This window comes from Leucoraja erinacea, chromosome 16 (assembly GCF_028641065.1).
Source record: "Leucoraja erinacea ecotype New England chromosome 16, Leri_hhj_1, whole genome shotgun sequence".
Lineage (NCBI taxonomy): Eukaryota > Metazoa > Chordata > Chondrichthyes > Rajiformes > Rajidae > Leucoraja > Leucoraja erinaceus.
The window spans coordinates 2,851,229-2,869,819 of record NC_073392.1 but is presented as its reverse complement, the minus strand read 5'-3'; the positions used below and the strand labels follow the sequence as shown (position 1 = coordinate 2,869,819).

At 48.4% G+C, this 18,591-nt stretch overlaps 2 protein-coding genes across 4 annotated transcripts; one reads left to right on the top strand and one right to left on the bottom strand.

Moving 5' to 3' along the window:
* Nucleotides 1-2,242: 2,242 nt before the first annotated feature.
* pde12 (phosphodiesterase 12) lies at nucleotides 2,243-11,048 on the bottom strand. The gene is made up of 3 exons (XM_055647554.1): nucleotides 9,131-11,048; nucleotides 6,120-6,198; nucleotides 2,243-3,998 (listed from the first exon to the last, which is right to left on the bottom strand). The coding sequence occupies exons 1-3, from the start codon at nucleotides 10,715-10,717 to the stop codon at nucleotides 3,556-3,558; spliced, it is 2,109 nt and encodes a 702-aa protein (XP_055503529.1). The 5' UTR covers nucleotides 10,718-11,048; the 3' UTR covers nucleotides 2,243-3,555.
* A 2,179-nt stretch (nucleotides 11,049-13,227) lies between these two features.
* Nucleotides 13,228-18,194, top strand: rps23 (ribosomal protein S23). 3 transcript variants are annotated; one of them, XM_055647537.1, is made up of 4 exons: nucleotides 13,228-13,378; nucleotides 15,291-15,450; nucleotides 16,028-16,148; nucleotides 17,981-18,194. In XM_055647537.1, the coding sequence occupies exons 1-4, from the start codon at nucleotides 13,375-13,377 to the stop codon at nucleotides 18,125-18,127; spliced, it is 432 nt and encodes a 143-aa protein (XP_055503512.1). In that variant the 5' UTR covers nucleotides 13,228-13,374; the 3' UTR covers nucleotides 18,128-18,194. The 3 variants fall into 3 exon arrangements, with proteins under 3 accessions (XP_055503512.1, XP_055503514.1, XP_055503513.1); XM_055647539.1 differs by lacking the exon at nucleotides 13,228-13,378 and adding an exon at nucleotides 13,686-13,704; XM_055647538.1 differs by lacking the exon at nucleotides 13,228-13,378 and adding an exon at nucleotides 13,852-13,923.
* The last annotated feature ends 397 nt before the right edge of the window (nucleotides 18,195-18,591 follow it).

The window sequence follows — 18,591 nt, the reverse complement described above, 5'->3', positions numbered from 1 at the left end:
TTAATCAAGTTCTTGAAGGAGAGTTTTAGAGAAATACAGAGTTGGCAGGTGTGACCAAAGATCCTATAGCTCCTCTAGGATCTTTGGGTGTGACCATGGCTTTGCATGGTCCAACACAGGATTACAAGAGGCTGCAGATAGTGATGGACTCGTGCAGGGCCATCACCAGCACTACTGACAACATCTACATGAGGCGCTGCTCAAGAAGGCAGCATCTAACATCGAGGATCTCCACCATTTGGGCTGTGCCCTCTTCTCATTGCCACCATCAGGCAGGAGGTAGTGAAGCTTGAAGTCTCACACCACCAGGTTCAGGAACAGCCACCTTCCTACAATCACCATTATGGAGGTTGATAAGATCATATGCGGAGTTGGCAGAAGAGGTAGTTGAGGTACTATTAATTTGGACAGGTACATGGGTGGGAAAGGTTTAGAGGGATATGGGCAAATGCTGGCAGGTGGGAACAGAGTATATGGGGCTTTTTGGGCTGAAGGGCCTGTTTCCATGTGGCCTGACTAAACATCAAGAGAGAAGAGAAATAGACTGGTAGAGTGTAATGGATATGGCAGCAGCCTTTCAGTTGTCAATGTTTTAATGAAAATTAAATGGCATATGCCATATAATGCAATGAAAACAAATTCATGTCCAAACCAATAGGTCTTTGCTTCTGTTTGCATCTCGCACTAATTGGGTAGAAGGCAAAGTGGTTGCTAATTTTCTGTATCCATCCAAGATGACTTGTACCCCCTCAAATCAAATATTTTCCCTAAAGTTTGTTTGAATTTGCTCAGATGACTGATTTTGAGAATTAGCCCACTCCAGAGGAAAAGACTACCAAAAGTAGTAAACACTGCCCAGTCCATCATCGGCTCTGACCTCCCTTCCATCGAGGGGATCTATCGCAGTCGCTGCCTCAAAAAGGCTGGCAGCATCATCAAGGACCCACACACCATCCTGGCCACACACTCATCTCCTCGCTGCCTTCAGGTAGAAGGTACAGGAACCTGAAAAACTGCAACAACCAAGTTCAGGAATAGCTACTTCCCCACAGCCATCAGGCTATTAAACTCAACAAAACTCTGAACATTAATAGCCCATTATCTGTTATTTGCACTTGATCAGTTTATTTATTCATGTGTGTATATATTTATATAATGGTATATGGACACACTGATCTGTTTTGTAGTCATGCCTACTATGTTCTGTTGTGCTGAAGCAAAGCAAAAATGTCATTGTCCTATCAGGGACACATGACAATAAACTCTCTTGAATCTAACAACAGATTAATGTATTCATAATGAACACTGAGTCATGCTCCAGTCAGTTTTATTAATAGCTATCCATTCATTGTTTATGCTTATTGAATGTTCCAAAATGTAACCTCATCACAAACCAGGAATATTCACACTTGTTAAAGCTTTGTAAAGTTAGAAATGTACTTTGATTATTAAGGTACAATGTTTAAGAAGGAACTGCAGATGCTGGAAAAATCGAAGGTAGACAGAAATGCTGGAGAAACTCAACGGGTGAGGCAGCATCTATGGAGCGAAGGAATAGGTGACGTTTCGGGTCTCGACCCGAAACGTCACCTATTCCTTCGCTCCATAGAAGTCTGGTACAGGAACTGTTCTGCCCACAGCCGCAAATCACAACAGAGATTGGTGAAGGTGGCACAGTACATCACTGGCCATTCAGGACATTTTCCACAGGCGTTGCCCGCGGAAGGAAGACAGCATCATCGAGGACCACAGCCACCCAGCACGCAGACTTCTCCTTGTTATTGTCAGGCAGACGATACAAGAGCATGGCTGCACGTACCACCAGACGCAAGAACAGTTTTTACCATCATGCCATCAGGCTTCTGAACTCATAAACACATCATATATGTTGATTATTTTATTTATTATTGTCTTTCACCGACCAATGTCACTCTTATTTTTTTTTTTCCTTAATTTTATCCTTGTAATATCACTGCTGAGGTGACCCATTGTCTTGTCAAACACATTCCATTGTACCGTTGACCCTGTGTTAACCTACCGATGACAAATAAAACTGAACTGAAGCTGCCTCACCCGCTGAGTTTCTCCAGCATTTTTGTCTACCTTTGATTAAGGTACAATTTCACTTTGACATTTGAAAACTCAGATCAGCCGGTTCCATATGTTTAAACATCTGTGTTTATTTACAGTTGAGATCTAATGTTGAACACAATGCAGACTACATATTTTGCATTTGACCAGCGCATTATTTGGTTAGATGGAAATTCCCTACATTTTCTGGAAATCTAAACCAAATTATACAATTGGATCACTTGACCATTGAATTTGATTTGCTTCAATGGTTTCCATAACTTAATGCCAGCAACACTCTGCTCCCAATTAAATGTAAACTCCTGCATGCATTATAAGTCTGGGCCTAGTGTAGACACAGGGAACTGCACACACACTGGAATCTGGAGCAAAACACAAAGTGTTGGAGTAACTCAGAGGGTCAGGCAGCATCTGTGAGGGGAATGGACTAAGCAATGTTTCAGGTTGGGACCCTTCGTCAGACTGATCAATCTGAGGAATGGTATACATATAATTGAAACATATAAGATTATTAAGGGTTTGGACACGCTAGAGGTAGGAAACAAGTTTCCGATGTTGGGGGAGTCCAGAACCAGGGGCCACAGTTTCAGAATATGGGGTAAGCCATTTAGAACGGAGACGAGGAAACACTTTTTCTCACAGAGAGTTGTGAGTCTGTGGAATTCTCGGCGGTTCTCTGGATACTTTCAAGAGAGAGCTAGATAGGGCCCTTAAAAATAGCGGAGTCAGGGGATATGGGGAGAAGGCAGGAACGGGCTACTGATTGGGGATGATCAGCCATGATCACATTGAATGGCGGTGCTGGCTAGAAGGGCCGAATCGCCTACTCCTGCACCTATTGTCTATTGTCCTGACCCGAAGCAATTGCACACTTGCCTGGCCCTCTGAGTGGCTCCAACTTTGTGTTTCCCTCCTGTCAGACGTAATTAGTTATCATCATTATCACATTCCAATTTTGCTTCAATTATTATTCTCATGCATTCCATTGACTTGTTTTACAAAAAATCCTGTGTTTGCCCATTTCTGTGAAGATGCTTCTAGGTGTCCATGCTGATGCTGATGCACTTGTTCACCTTGTAAACTCTCTCAGCAGCTGTGGGATCCGCAGGCCACAGGACATTGATAAGAGTTTGGACACATGTTCCCGATGTTGGGGGAGTCCAGAACCAGGGGCTACAGTTTAAGAATAAGGAGTAAGCCATTTAGAAAGGAGACGGGGAAACTCTTTTTCTCACAGAGAGTTGTGAGTCTGTGGAATTCTCTGTCTCGGAGGGCGGTGGAGGTCGGTTCTCTGGATGCTTTCAAGAGAGAGCTAGATAGGGCTCTTAAAGATAGCGGAGTCAGGGGATATGGGGAGAAGGCAGGAACGGGGTACTGATTGTGGATGATCAGCCATGATCACATTGAATGACGGTGCTGTCTCGAAGGGCCAAATGGCCTACTCCTGCACCTATTGTCTATTGATCATTTCCACTTTAGATCACAGACCAGTGCAATGTGATCTGATGGGTGGGAGACACTGGGCAAGGCCAAGTGTCGGGTGATCTCTTCATGAGGTGGGAAGGGAATGACCCGGTCAACCTCCAGCGCGTCTTCATCCATAAATATGTAGTCCAAGCAACCTTGGAACCCCCCCACGTAGTTTGTGTACACAGGCTCCCCGCAGGCACTTCCCAGTTTGAAGGAGTGAGTGAGGGCCATTCTGCACTGCTCCTCCTCGCCGTTTGAAGTCCAGTCTTGGTGATCGGGCAAAATGCTTCCTTTGGTAACAAAGTCATACAAGCCCGAGGACGGGGCACTGTTAAAGTCACCGCAAAAGATGATTGGCGTATTGGGATGGAGCTCGGAAGTGATCTGTTGAAGGTGACGAAAGGCTACCGCTATCTGAATAAGTCGAATATGGCCTCCTGGAAAAAACAACGTACGAGAAATCAGACATCAACAAACTGCGCGGTGGGGCAGCGGTAGAGTTGCTGCTTCACACCCCCAGAGACCCCGGTTCCATCCTGACCACGGGTGCTGACTGTGTGGAGTTTGACCTACATGAGTTTTAACCCCATGACCTACCTGGGCTTTTCCCCCACATTCCAGGTTTGTAGGTTAATCGGCTTGGTAAAATTGTAAATTGTCCCGAGTGTGTGTTGGATAGTGTAACGGTGTGGGGATCACAGGTCAGTGCAGACTCGGTGGGCCGAAGGGCCTGTTTCCATGCTGTATGTCTAAACTAAACTCATAGTTTGGTCAACAAACAATCTGTTGGAAATGTTATCAGTTTATAACTAATAATAGATTCTAATCTGCAAAGCACAGATGTATGAACAAGTGATTCCTTTCTGTCCTCTTACAAATTGCACCACTAATCGACAGCTTTAACTATGATGAGAATGTCCTAAGAATTGTGAATATCAAAAACTTATGCGTGTAGTTTGAAGTTACAGCACAGAAACAGGCCCTTCGGCCCACCAGGTCCATGTCAACCATTGCTCACCTGTTCACACTAGTTCTGTGTATACAGAGGGACAATTAACCTACAAACCTACACAAATTTGGGATGTGGGAGGAAACCAGAGTACCCGGGGGAAACCCACATGGTCACGGGAAGAACATACAAACTACACAAAGACAGCACCCAAGGCCAGGATTGAACCCGGATCTCTGGCGCAGTGAGGCAGCAGCTCTACCTGCTGCACCACTATGCTGCCTCTCATCTTTGTACAACAATCATGCCAACATTAAAATGTTTAAATAACTGAAGTTATATCAAAATATTAAGATCACTCATGAAGGCAATACGGTTTATCTTTCATTCATTGTAATTTAAGGTCAGTCACAATTCAATATAGTGCGAAACGGGGCTTCAGTCCACCTTGTCAATGCCAATCCAAGCTCCCAGCAATTAGGAACCTTTCCTGAACATACATCTGCTCAAATGTTTTGAAAAGCCATAATTATATCCACTCCTATAGCCTCCTCTGGCAGCTCATTCCAGATATGGACTCCCTTCCGAGTGAAAAAGCTGCCCCTGAAATCCCCCGTAAACCTTGCTCCTTCAGCCATCCAGCCTCAGACTCCTCTTTATGCACGCCCTTCATCATCTTGTACACTTCAATAAGGTTACTCCTCGGCCTACTGCCCTCCCAGCCTATGCAACCTCTCCCTGACTCAAGCCCACAAGCCCAGGCAACTACCTTGGAAATTCCTGCTGCATCCTTTCTGACTTAATGACATCCTCTCATCAACTGCGTGAGCAGCACTGTGCACAAAACTCCAAGTGTGGTCTCACTCAACACTTGTACAGCTGCACCATGATCTCCCAACCTTCTTACTCAGTACTTGTCCCGGTGTGAGTGAGCATGCCAAATGCCGTCTTCACCACCCTGCCTGATTTATCAGGCAACTGAACCATCCTACCACACCCAGAGAGCAGTGCTCAGCTACTATCTACCTCATTGGTGACCCTCGGACTATCCTTGATCGGACGTTGCTGGCTTTACCTTGCACTAAACGTTATTCCCTTTTCATGTATCTGTACCCTGTAAATGGCTCGATTGTAATCATGTATTGTCTTCCATCTCTCCAGAGATGCTGCCTGTCCCGCTGAGTTACTCCAGCTTTTTGTGTCTTATTTTTGGTTTAAACCAGTGTCTTTCTGCTGACTGGATAGCCCGCAACAAACGCTTTTCACTGCACATGGGCACACGTAACAATAAACTGAAGGGAACTGAAGGGAACTTTTAGGAACCACTTTTAGGAACCATGCATCTCTCTGTTCTGCAATCATAATTAGTCAATTAAATTATTTTTATAATGGAAAAATGCGATAAATTATTAAAATAAGTGGATGGGCCAAAGAAATTATACTTCTTCTTCTTGCGTATGGCGTGCACAGCCTAAAGTTGTAGGGCAACTTGTTCTATTTGATTGTGCACGCCAGGTTGATTGCATTCGTTGAAACAGGGCGGACCACGTGAAGGTTGCAATCTCCCTCCCCCTGAAATGATGCTAACACGATAACGCTGAATGTGTACCTTTTGGGTGCCAGTAAAGATGAGTATTAGCAACGCACACTTTCCTTGATGGATCTTCAAGGGACTGAAGCACACAAACCTAAACAACAAAAAAGTGTTAAAAGTAATAATAAAACAACAGTTAATATTTCAAATCAATAACCCTTATTGGACTGGGAAAGTGAGAGAACAGGCATGTTTTAAGTTGCAGAGAAGAGGACAATGAAGTTCAAAGTGAATGAAATCTGAAGCATCCAGGTTCAATAGACAATAGACAATAGGCGCACGAGTAGGCCATTCGGCCCTTTGAGCCAGCACCGCCATTCAATGTGATCATGGCTGATCATCCCCAATCAGTACCCCGTTCCTGCCTTCTTCCCATATCCCCTGACTCCGCTATTTTTAAGAGCCCTATCTAGCTTTCTCTTGAAAGCATCCAGAGAACTGGCCTCCACCGCCCTCTGAGGCAGAGAATTCCACAGACTCACAACTCTCTGTGAGAAAAAGTGTTTCCTTGTCTCCATTCTAAATGGCTTACCCCTTATTCTTAAACTGTGGCCCCTGGTTCTGGACTCCCCCAACATTGGGAACATATTTCCTGCCTCTAGTGTGTCCAAACCCTTAATAATCTGAAATGTTTCAATAAGATCCCCACTCATCCTTCTAAACTCCAGAGTATACAAGCCCAGCTGCTCCATTCTCTCAGCATATGACAGTCCCACCATCCCGGGAATTAACCGTGTAAACCTACGCTGCACACTCTCAATAGCAAGACTGTCCTTCCTCAAATTAGGGGACCAAAACTGCACACAATACTCCAGGTGTAGTCTCACTGGGGCTCTGTTCAGGAACAGCTTCTTCCCCACAGCCATCAGGCTATTAAACACAATATCAAACAAGCTCTGAACAATAACTGTCTATTTTTACTATTGCACTTTATCTGTTTATTTATTGTGTATATATATGGTCAACAGTATATAGACACATTGAACTTTTATCTCATGTTCTGTATTATGATTTCATATTCTGTTGTGCAGCAGCAAGCAAGAATTTCATTATCCTATCTGGGACACATTTATTTAGCGAATGCAAAGTCCTTTAGCCAAGCAGTTGCCTCTTGATTTGCTGTATGAAGGGTGACAAGTCCTCCTTTGAGTCTTTGTTGAGGGCATGCTTCAATGATGTGTTGCATTGTTTGCTGCTCTACACAAGCACACCGTGGGGTTGGACTGCTGCCCCATTTGTGAAGGCTGGCCAAGCAGGGGCCATGTCCAGTCCTGAATCTATTCAGCGTCGTCCACTGCTTCCTTGGGAGATTGGTGCCAGGGACCGGTAGGGTGGGGTCTGACACCAGATGTTTATTTGGGACATCCTTGGACTCCCATTCCTTTTTCCAAGCTGATTGGATGGTGAAATCAGCTGGTGGTGGGTTCTTCCAAATTGGTCGTCTAGATGGAAGTCGAGCAGTGGGTGGGTTGAAGATGTCCATGTGAATTGGCAGGTGAGGGGAGTTTTTGGTCTTTTGGAGCATCCTTTGAGTGAGGACTACTCGCCGGATGTGTGGAGGGGCTATGTTGGATAGGACAGGGAGCCAGGGGAGTGGTGTTGAGCGGATTGTTCCTGTGATGATCCTCATTGTTGAGTTCAATTGGGTGTCCACATGGTGTGTGTGGGATGACCTGGACCAAACAGGGGCACAATATTCGGCTGAAGAATATTCGGCTGGGACACATTACAATAAACTCTCGACTTGACTTGACTTGACACATACTCAAAGGTTGAAACACAGCTTTAAAACACGATGCCAGAGCATCGTACAGCACAGGAACAGGCCCTTCAGCCTTACTCCATCTACACTTCACGCAGCCTCATCAAGGCCAGCAACGTAATCAAGGACACCGGTCACTCCCACTTCTCCCCTCTCCCATCACGCAACAGGTACAGAAGTGTGAAAACACACACCTCCAGATTCAGGGACAGTTTCTTCCCACCTGTTATCAGGCAACTGAGCCATCCTATCACCAACGAGAAAGCGATCCTGTACCATCTATCTCATTGGAGACCCTCGGACGATCTTTAGTGTTTAAGAAAGAACTACAGATGCTGAAAAAATCGTAGACAAAAATGCTGGAGAAACTCAGCAGGCGAGGCAGCATCTTTGGAGCAAAGGAATAGGTGACGTTTCGGGTCTCGACCCGAAACGTCACCTATTCCTTCACTCCATAGATGCTGCCTCACCCACAGAGTTTCTCCAACATTTTTATCGACCTCGGACGATCTTTAATCAGACTTTACCTTGCACTAAAGGTTATTCCCTTTATCCTGTATCTGAACACTGTGGACAGCTCGATTGTAATCGTGTACCGTCTTTCGGCTGACGGGATAGCAAACAATAAAAAAGATTTTCACTGAACCTCGGTACATTTGACAATAATAAACTACCCGCCTATGCCGACCATGACAATAGACAATAGGTGCAGGAGTAGGCCATCCGGCCCTTTGAGCCAGTACCGCCATTTAATGTGATCATGGCTGATCGTCCCCAATCAGTACCCCGTTCCTGCCTTCTCCCCATATCCCCTGACTCCGCTATTTTTAAGAGCCCTATCTAGCTCCCTCTTGAAAGCATCCAGAGAACCCGCATCCACCGCCCTCTGAGGCAGAGAATTCCACAGATGATGCCCCATCTACACTAGTCCCACCTGCCTGCTGGTTGAAACAGTGGCTTAAAACATAAGGAAGTATGTATGACATTGTATGAAGTATGATATTTAAAACATAAGGAACAATGAAAGACAGACAAAAAAGTGCTGGATTAAATCAGGGTGGCATCTCTGGAGAACAAGGACAGGTAACGTTTCAGGTCGGGACCCTTCTTCATCTGCTTTTTCTCCAGAGATGCTGCCTGACCAGTTGAGTTACTCCAGCACTTTGTGTCCATCTTTGGTACAAACCAGCATCTGCAGTGCCTCATTTCCACATATGTGTGGTCAAAGGTTGAAATGCAGTGGTTTAAGAGATATTGTTGGTACCTGCAGGGTGGTTGACCTGTGCAGCACCTTTTCCTGGACGCTGGGGTTTGCAGCTACATCCTGGAGGAGGTGAGTGTGCAGAGGGTCGGAGGCCAAAGCCTGGCCCAGGGTCACGTCGTGCTGAGACAGCAGCTGGAATCGGGAGGCTCTGTAGAAGGTGGCCAGGCCTTCGTGCTGCTTCCCCTTGAGGCGGAACAGGCCCTGGTAGCCGAAGGCATCGAGCGCAGGCCGCAGGCTGTAGTTGAAGAGGGCCTTGTCCACCTCCTGCAGGCACAGCAGGTCGGCCTGGTAGCCCAGCACCTCCTTCTTGACCAGGTTCTCCCTGTAATGGGCATGCAGGGCATGGGGCGGGCAGTAGGGGTACAGGGTGGTCTTGGACAGCTCGGTCTGGGCGTAGATATCAGCCAGGATGTTGTAGGAGACCACCCGGAGTACAGATCCAGCCGCGGCCTGCTGGGTGAAGGAGTGGCGGCCGTCAAAAGTGCAGGCCTCGGGGCCTAGTTGCACAGGGCCCGAGCTCAGGGCCTCGGACTCCGGCCCCAACCTGCTGGCATCTCCCGGGCAGCAGCGCAGCTTCAGCCTGCGGCCCACCAGGTCGGGCGGAGGGGTGAAGACCCTGCCGTAGGCCGCATGTTCCCAGCGCCCGGCCTCGGTCTCCTGCAGCCACTCGAAGCTGCAATCGGCCGCCTGCCCAAACTCCACCTGGAGCCGGGGGCAGACGGGGAATCCCGCCAACATGGAGGCGGGCAGCGCCAGCAGCGTCAGCCCGGGCGGGTTCCGCTGCACGCGGTAGTGGACCGAGCCCACCCGCAGCTCGGCGCCCTCCTGCCAGGCCTCCGCATTACTCGTGTCGCCTGGTATGGCCTGCTCGCCCATGTATAGGCTGATCGCCGGGGCCTGGTCTGGGGCCTGCTCCTGGGCTTGGGCCGAGGCCTGGTCTGGGGCCTGCTCCTGGGCTTGAGCCGAGGCCTGTGCAGCACCTTTCTTGCCTTTGCGGGCCCCGGCCTGGGCCTTGAGCAGGTGGTGCGCGATGCGAGCCAGCGCGGCCCGCAGGCACTCGCTCTGCTCCCGCTCCAGCCGCCGCCGCCCCCCGCACACCTCCAGCGCTATGGTCATCTTGGTCTCACTCGGGACACAGCGGACCACGGCCGTCTGCATGGCTGGGCCTGGCATTGGGTAAGGGCTTGGAGCCTGAGGTGGGCCTGGACGTAGGCCTGAGGCTGAGGCTGAGCCTAGAGTAGAGTCTGGGCCTGAACCTGGAGCTGGGCTTGAGCTTGGGCCAGGTGCTGAACCTGGAGCTGGGCTTGAGCCTGGGCCTGGAAATGGGGCTGGGCCCGAACCTGGTGCTGAGTCTGAGCCTGAACCTGGTACTAAGGCTGGGCCTACGCTTGAGCTTGAACCTGGGCCTGGTGCTGAGGCTGGGCCTGAACCTCGAGCTGGGCTTGAGCCTGGGCCTGGAGCTGGGCCTGCGCTTAAGCTTGAGCCTGGAGCTGGGGCTGGGCCGAGAGACGAGCCGCGGCCTAGAGCTGGGCCCGCGGCCAAGGATCGCTGCAGGAGGCGGAGGGCGCGGCCCAGCAGGGCGGGCATGGACTCGGCCCCTCTCCCTCACCCCCGCCGGGGCTTCACTCCCCACCCCGGGATAGAGACAGAGACAGCGGGCGCCGGGCAGCGAGTTAACGCCGTGACGCGGGGACTCGGCCTGACTCTGTCCCTCTGCTGGCGAGTTTAACGGAGAAGATGGTGCCTGCGGGAGAGCGAGAGAGGTGAACTCAGCATTGCAACTCGGAGAGAGTTTGTCGGTGACGATGGAGCCTGCATGCAAAAGGTTTTAACTCTTGAGGTGAACTTGAGGACACCTGAAACCAAAGATCCTCTGTTAAGATCTTTGCCTGAAACTAACTGCAGATGCTGGTAAATACTACACAACAACAACAACAACAAAAACACAAAGTGCTGGAGTAACTGGAAGACACTCAGCAAAAGGCTTTACACTGTACCTCAGTGACAATGAATTAAACTGAAATACCTCCCTCAGCGGGTCAGGCAACATAGAAACATAGAAAAATAGGTGCAGGGGTAGGCCATTCAGCCTTCGAGCCAGCACCGCCATTCAATATGATCATGGCTGATCATCTAAAATCAGTATTTAAGAAGGAACTGCAGATGCTGGTAAATCGAAGGTAGACAAAAGTGCTGGAGAAACTCAGCGGGTGCAGCAGCATCTAAGGAGAGAAGGAAATAGGCAACGTTTCGTGCCGAAACGTTGCCTATTTCCTTCGCTCCTTAGATGCTGCTGCACCCGCTGAGTTTCTCCAGTACTTTTGTCCACCATATAAAATCAGTACCCCGTTCCTGCTTTTTCCCCATAGAATTCCACAGATTCACCACCCTGTAACTAAATAAATTCCTCCTCATCTCCTTCCTAAAAAAAAGTCCTTTAATTCTGAAGCTATTACCTCTAGTCCTAGACTCTCCCACTAGTGGAAACATCCTCTCCACATCCACTCTATCCAGGCATTTTGCTGTTCTGTAAGTTTCATTGAGGTCCCCCCTCATTCTTCGAAACCCTACATTCAGCTTTTCCAATTTATTATCCATAAATTGTTTTATATGTCTAGCAACGGAATTATCTACCAGCTTTCTTATCATCGAGGGAGGGGTGGTGGAGGCAGATACAATAGTGGTGTTTAGGAGGATTTCGAATAGACATCATGTTCAGCACGGACTTTGTGAGCCGAAGGGCCTGTTCCTGTGCTGTACTGTTCTATGTTTCAAACCATATTGAACATAGCTATAGTTCTTGGTTGTAACATCGCAATTCAAGCGTTTTTAGTTTAGTTTAGTTTAGAGAAACACCATGGAACCACGCCCTTCAGCCCATCGATTCCGCACCGACCAGCGATCACCCATACAGTGTTTCTACCCGACACAGCAGGGACAATTTACAGAAGCCAATTGACCTACAAACCTGCACGTCTTTGAATGTGGGAAGAAACTGGAGCACCCGGAGAAAGCCCACGTGGTCACAGGGAGAACGTGCAAACTACACGCAGACAGCAGCCGAGGTCTGGATTGAACCTGAGTCTCTGGCCATTTAAGGCAGCAACTCTACTGCCGCACCACTGTGCCACCTAGGGGTTTAAGAGGCTTTCAGATAACGACAGTATTCACACTGTGAGGGGGGTGTAGTAACCACCTTTGCGGTTGCAGCTCCTAGTCTGTGGAACAGCGTCCCTCTTCCCATCAGAACTGCCCCCTCCATCAACTCCTTTAAGTCAAGACTAAAAACCTATCTCTACTCCCATGCCTTTCCTGACGTCCACTGAGCGAGGACTATATGTATATATGTATGTAGTTTGTTCAAGAAGGAACTGCAGATGCTGGAAGATCGAAGGTACACAAAATTGCTGGAGAAACTCAGTGGGCGGGTGCAGCAGCATCTATGGAGCAAAGAAAATAGGCAACGTTTCGGGCCGAAACCCTTCTTCAGACTGATCAGTCTGAAGAAGGGAATTTGTTTGTTTATACCCCCCTTATAATCAATGTTAAGCAGGGTTTCGTCCGAAACGTCGCCTATTTTGTCGCTCCATGGATGCTGCTGCACTTGAGTTTCTCCAGCTCATAGTGTAAGTGTTTAAGAGGTTTGTTTGTTTATACTATTCTTATAATAAATGTAAAGCACTTTGGCCAACGAGAGTTGTTTTTTAAATGTGCTATATAAATAAATGTGACTTGACTTGACCCGCTGATCATAGAGCTGAGCTCCACTCTATAATCTTTGGTACCCACACTGTGAGGGAGGGTGTAGTACCCACACTGTGAGGGAGGGTGTAGTACCCACACTGTGAGCAGGGGGGGGCGCCATTGCCGGTGCGCACCCCCTCACCCCCCCCCCCCCCCCCCCCCCCCCCGGGCCCCGCTGACTGACTGACCCCGCCCCGACCAACCATCGCCAGGGGAGATCCGGCCCCGCAGCCAATCAGCGGCCGCGGGAGGCGGGACCTGGCGTGTGTGGGTGTTTATTTGTATGTTTGCGGCTTTAATACAGAGAGGGTAGTTTAGTATTTTATTTGGGGCGCGTGTGGTGTGTTGTGGGGGTGTGTGTGTGTGGGGTAGAGGGAAATGTGGGGTGTGGAGTAGAAGCAGGCGCGGGCGGGGCAGGCGCGGCCGGGGTCCTGGCTGCGGCTAGGTGAGGCGGCGCGGGCGGGGCGCGCTCTTTCCGGCGCGGACACCGGGGGAGAGACATGGGTGAGAGAGGCCGCTCGCTCACACACGCACTCACACTCACTCACACACACTGACACTCGCGCTCACACACACCGCCCTCACACTCACTCGGGGAGAGACTCACTCACACCCCGCTCGCTCACACTCAGAGACACTGACACCCGCTCGCTCACACTCACACACACACGCTCACACACACTCGCGCTCACACCCGCCCGCCCGGCACTGGGGGAGAGACATGGGTGAGGAGGGCCGCTCGCTCACACTCGCACTCACACACACACGCCCTCACACTCACTCGCACTCGCACTCACTCACACCCGCCCGGCACTGGGGGAGAGACATGGGTGAGGAGAGGCCGCTCGCTCACACTCGCACTCACACTCACACCCGCGCTCACACTCACACACGCCCGCTCACACACGCACTCGCTCACACACACGCCCGCCCGGCACCGGGGGAGAGACATGGGTGAGAGGCCGCTCGCTCACACTCGCTCACACTCACTCACACACACTGACACTCGCGCTCACACCCGCCCGCCCGGCACCGGGGGAGAGACATGGGTGAGAGGCCGCTCGCTCACACACGCACTCGCACTCACACTCACTCACACTTACACCGGAGACACAGGGGTGAAGGGGAGACTGTGTGAGGAGCGGCCGCCGCGGGTGAGGCCTCGGTCCCGCCCGCCCGCACTCACGGCCCACTCAGTACGCGAGGCCCAGGCCTCGGGCACTAGCCGCTCACACATGGGTGAGAGGCCACTCGCACACACGCGCACTCACACTCACACTCACAAACGTCCACACACGCCCGCTGACTCACACACACAGGTGCAGGACACGGCCACTCGGCCCTTCGACACACACCGCCATTCACACGCACTCATGGCTGATCACCCACACATCACACACCCACACCCCCCCGCTCGGGGGGAGACACACGGGTGAGGGGAGACTGATTGAGGAGCGGCCGCCGCGGGTGAGGCCTCGGTCCCGCCCGCCCGCCCGCTGCTCCGGCCCACTCAGTACGCGAGGCCCAGGCCTCGGGCCTAGCCGCTCACACACACACACACACACAGCTCCACGTGGACCCGAAACGTCCACAGCCCGCTGAGTTAGACACCAGGTGCAGGAGTAGGCCATTCGGCCCTTCGAGCCAGCACCGCCATTCAATGTGATCATGGCTGATCATCCACAATCAGTACCCCGTTCCTGCCTTCCCCCCATACCCCCCGACTCCGCTATCTTTAATAGCCCTCTCTCTTGAAAGAGTTACTCCGGCATTTGGTGTCGATCTGCCCGGGTTCGATCCCGTCTGTCCGCAGCTTGTACCCTCTCCCTGGGTTTTCTCCGGGTGCTCCCACGCCCCCCAAAAAGAGCAGGGAAGGAGGCGGATTGAAAGCAGCAGGGCAAATTGGGGTAAAAAAAATGTTTGCAAGCGGAAATAACCCTTGGCTTGATAAAATTTAGGCAGTGCATAAGTAAGTAAGTTTATTGCCCAGGTATTCACATACAAGGAATTTGCCTTGGTGCTCCGCCCACAAGTAACAACATGACATACAGTGACAGTTACAAAAACACTAAACATTAATAATAATAACATTATTATTATTGCATGCTTACTACAAGATCTGGGCGTCCTTGTAGTAAGCATGCAGATGCAGCAGGCAGTGAAGAAAGCGAATGTTTCCTGCCTCTAGCTTGTCCGAACCCTTAATCTTATATGTTTCAATTATATCCTCTCATCCTTCTAAATTCCAGAGTGTACAAGCCCAGTCGCTCCATTCTCTCAGGACATGGCAGTCCCGCCATCCCGAGAATTAACCTTGTGAACCTGTCAGTGTCAGACGTCAATTCCTTGCCCGATTACTGTACTGTAAGAAACGTTGATGTATTCATTCACATGTGATTGTAATGCTTGTGTTTAGGTAAGTGCCGTGGTCTCCGTACAGCAAGAAAGCTACGTAACCTCCGTCGTGATCAGAAATGGCACGACAAGCAATACAAGAAGGCCCACTTGGGGACAGCGTTGAAGGCTAACCCATTCGGGGGTGCTTCCCATGCCAAAGGAATAGTCTTGGAAAAAGTGTAAGTATTTATAAACACAGGGCCTGTTACAGCAGTAGTTTACTTCCCTGGAGCATCTGGTACTTGTCTTTCCTCTTTTCTCACAAGGAATTGTTAAAAAAAAGACTAATCTCTTGTTTGGAAAATATCACACTTGTATCGGTTAAGAAGGAACTGTGGATGCTGGAAAAATCGAAGGTAGACAAAAATGCTGGAGAAACTCAGCGGGTGAGGCAGCATCCATGGTGCAAATGAATAGGTGACTTTTCGGGTCGCTTCGGCCCGAAACGTCACCTATTCCTTCGCTCCATAGATGCTGCCTCACCCGCTGAGTTTCTCCAGCATTTTTATCTGCACGTGTATTAGTGTATTCATTTGATGAGACTTGTAACTGAAAGTATTAAACATATTAATACATAAATCGTTACGACTGTTCACTCAATTGTTGATATGTATATTATTACACAGTAAAACCCACTGAAAACCTCTCGGCCAATTTCTAGGTTGCCATGTTTCAAAACATACCTTTCGGAGAGGGCAAAGAATGAAGACGAGTTAAATGTCGACGTTTTGCAAATAACTCTTTATTCTCTTTCAGTGGCGTTGAGGCTAAGCAGCCCAATTCTGCGATCCGAAAGTGCGTCCGAGTGCAGCTCATTAAGAATGGCAAGAAAATCACAGCCTTTGTTCCAAATGATGGTTGCTTGAATTTCATCGAGGTAAGCAATAGACAATAGATACAGGAATAGGCCATTCAGCCCTTCGAGCCAGCACCGCCATTCACTGTGGTCATGGATGATCATCCCCAATCAGTACCCCGTTCCTGCCTTCTCCCCATATCCACTGACTCCGCTATTTTTAAGCACTTATGTTTACTATACTTGCTCGGTACGGAATTAATTTCTATTAGTGGAAAATGTGGTCACTTGATATCATTTTGTTTGGTGTTAATCAACTATGGTGTCTTTTGCCTTTTATAGTTTTCTGGGTATACAAAAATAGATTTGGTAAAACATTTCTGTTTTAAAATTTCCGTTATTTTTTTTGAAATTCCAACCCTGAAACCTGCAAGATAAATAATGGATACTACCAACCCTGAAACCTCAAAGTAACGTACTACCTTCAAAGTAGTTTGAAATTTCACTGCAGCCTCAATTGAGTTTTCCTCGTCACTGGGATAAAATCCTGACACCCCCTATTTGCAGATATTTGAAGATCTTCACAATAATATTTCTGTTCAAATGTTATGACCACATTGAACAGCTAAAAATGATGTTAATCACTTTAGATCATGTATTGTCTTTCTGCTACCTAGTTAGCACGCAACAAAAGCTTTTCACTGTACCTCGGTACACGTGACAATAAACGAAACTGAACTGAAGAGTGTGAAAAGGGATTTTTGCCTTGAAGAGATCTTTCACACGAGGAGCCACTTCTCCCTGGGGCCATTTGGGTACAGAAGAATAGTTTAGTCAATCTTAATTTATAATTTATATAGATGAAGGCACTGCAGAAAACATTGCCCAAATATCCGACTGCTTATCAATGTGGAAGCAGGCAATAGTTTGTGGAATGCCAGATATGAGACACAGATGTATTGGGAAGCAAGGTGGATCTTGAGTCTAACGGTTTTGTGTTTGCTTCCTGGCCCATTGTTGCTGTTGCAAGTAGGTGCAGGTCAATTAATTGTGTTTATGGTGGCACATTGTGAGCTAATGGCAAGGAACTTGTAAACTGCAACCTATATGATTACTGCCTCCTAAATTGACAAGTTGACTGGCATAATCGAGCAGGTATGTGTGGGAACACATCACCTATACACTTCCCTCTAAGATGCAAACCATCATAATCGAGCAGGTATGTGTGGGAACACATCACCTATACACTTCCCTCTAAGATGCAAACCATCCTGAATTAGAAATATTTTGGTCTTCCTTCATCTTTGCTTGTTGAAATACTGTCTCAGCTTGAGAGAGGCCCTTCAGTGGATGGTTTTAGAAGGAGGGCCGCGACCATCTGCTTGAGGGCAATCGAGGTCGGCCAATAAATCTGGCCAAGACTGTGACAAAAATCTCATTTAATTCTATTAAAAACCACTACTCTTACCAACTGCAGTGTCAAACACACCCACATTTTCCCATTAACTCCACTATTGGTGTTTTGGGTGATATAAGCAGTATGGAATTAACATGCAGAGCAATTCTAATAGTTAATTGGAGACATGGAATTGGAAATGCTGGCGTCTTGAGTAAAACAAAGTGCTGGAGCAACTTTGATAGCATCTGTGGAGGACATTTTGCACTGAAGAAGTGTCTAGACCCGAAACGTCACCCATTCCTTCTCTTCTGAGATGCTGTCTGTCCGTTGAGTTACTCCAGCATTTTGTGTCTACCCTCTGTGGAGGACATGATAGGTGATGTTTGGGTTGGGACCCTTCTTCATACTCCAGGCTTTGTTTTACAATAATTAATTCTTCCTTACATGTGCATGTTTTCAAGTTTGTAATTGCTTACTATTGTAAATGTTTAATTGTTTCAATTGTGTCCTTTAGGAAAACGATGAGGTTCTGGTTGCTGGCTTTGGCCGTAAGGGACATGCCGTTGGTGATATCCCTGGCGTCCGCTTCAAGGTGGTTAAAGTTGCCAACGTGTCTTTGTTGGCCCTGTACAAGGGCAAGAAGGAGAGACCAAGATCTTAAACTTGTCATTACATTGACAAATGCTAAATAAAATCTTTTAAAGTCATGCTTTTTCAAAACCTAACAATTGTCTCATTGGCTTCCTACTATTTGCAATGCCCATAAATGTTCATGGTATTAACCAGAGGGTTCATGCTTTGTCATCGTTATGTCTTTTACTCTCTTGTCAAATGCTTGCATTGCCCATAAAGTGGTGAAGGTTCTGTGAGCAGTCAGCCCAACCTGTCTCAGGTAGCACTCTTTAGAGTTAGAATTTTGCGATACTGTGTGGAAGCAGGCTCTTCAGCCCACCTACACATTAGACACTATCCTACACACTAGACAATTTACAGAAATCAATTAACCTACCAATCTGCCAGACTTTGGAGTGTGTGGGGAAACCTTCTTCAGACTGATGTGAGTTTTATGTGATTAGTTTGGAGAACTAAAGAATGGAAAAGTGGACTAGCCCACAGAATCATCGC

Bases quoted from the DNA above. Each gene is read 5' to 3' on its own strand.
- pde12 (XM_055647554.1), bottom strand. From the start codon at position 10,717: ATGCCCGCCCTGCTGGGCCGCGCCCTCCGCCTCCTGCAGCGATCCTTG. The intron at 6,199-9,130 runs GTACCAACAATA...TTTGTTGTTTAG, and splicing joins ACAGGTCAACCACCCTGCAG to GTTTGTGTGCTTCAGTCCCT. The intron at 3,999-6,119 runs GTACACATTCAG...TGTTTTTTCCAG, and splicing joins TCTTTACTGGCACCCAAAAG to GAGGCCATATTCGACTTATT.
- rps23 (XM_055647537.1), top strand. The intron at 15,451-16,027 runs GTAAGTATTTAT...ATTCTCTTTCAG, and splicing joins GGAATAGTCTTGGAAAAAGT to TGGCGTTGAGGCTAAGCAGC. The intron at 16,149-17,980 runs GTAAGCAATAGA...TGTGTCCTTTAG, and splicing joins GTTGCTTGAATTTCATCGAG to GAAAACGATGAGGTTCTGGT.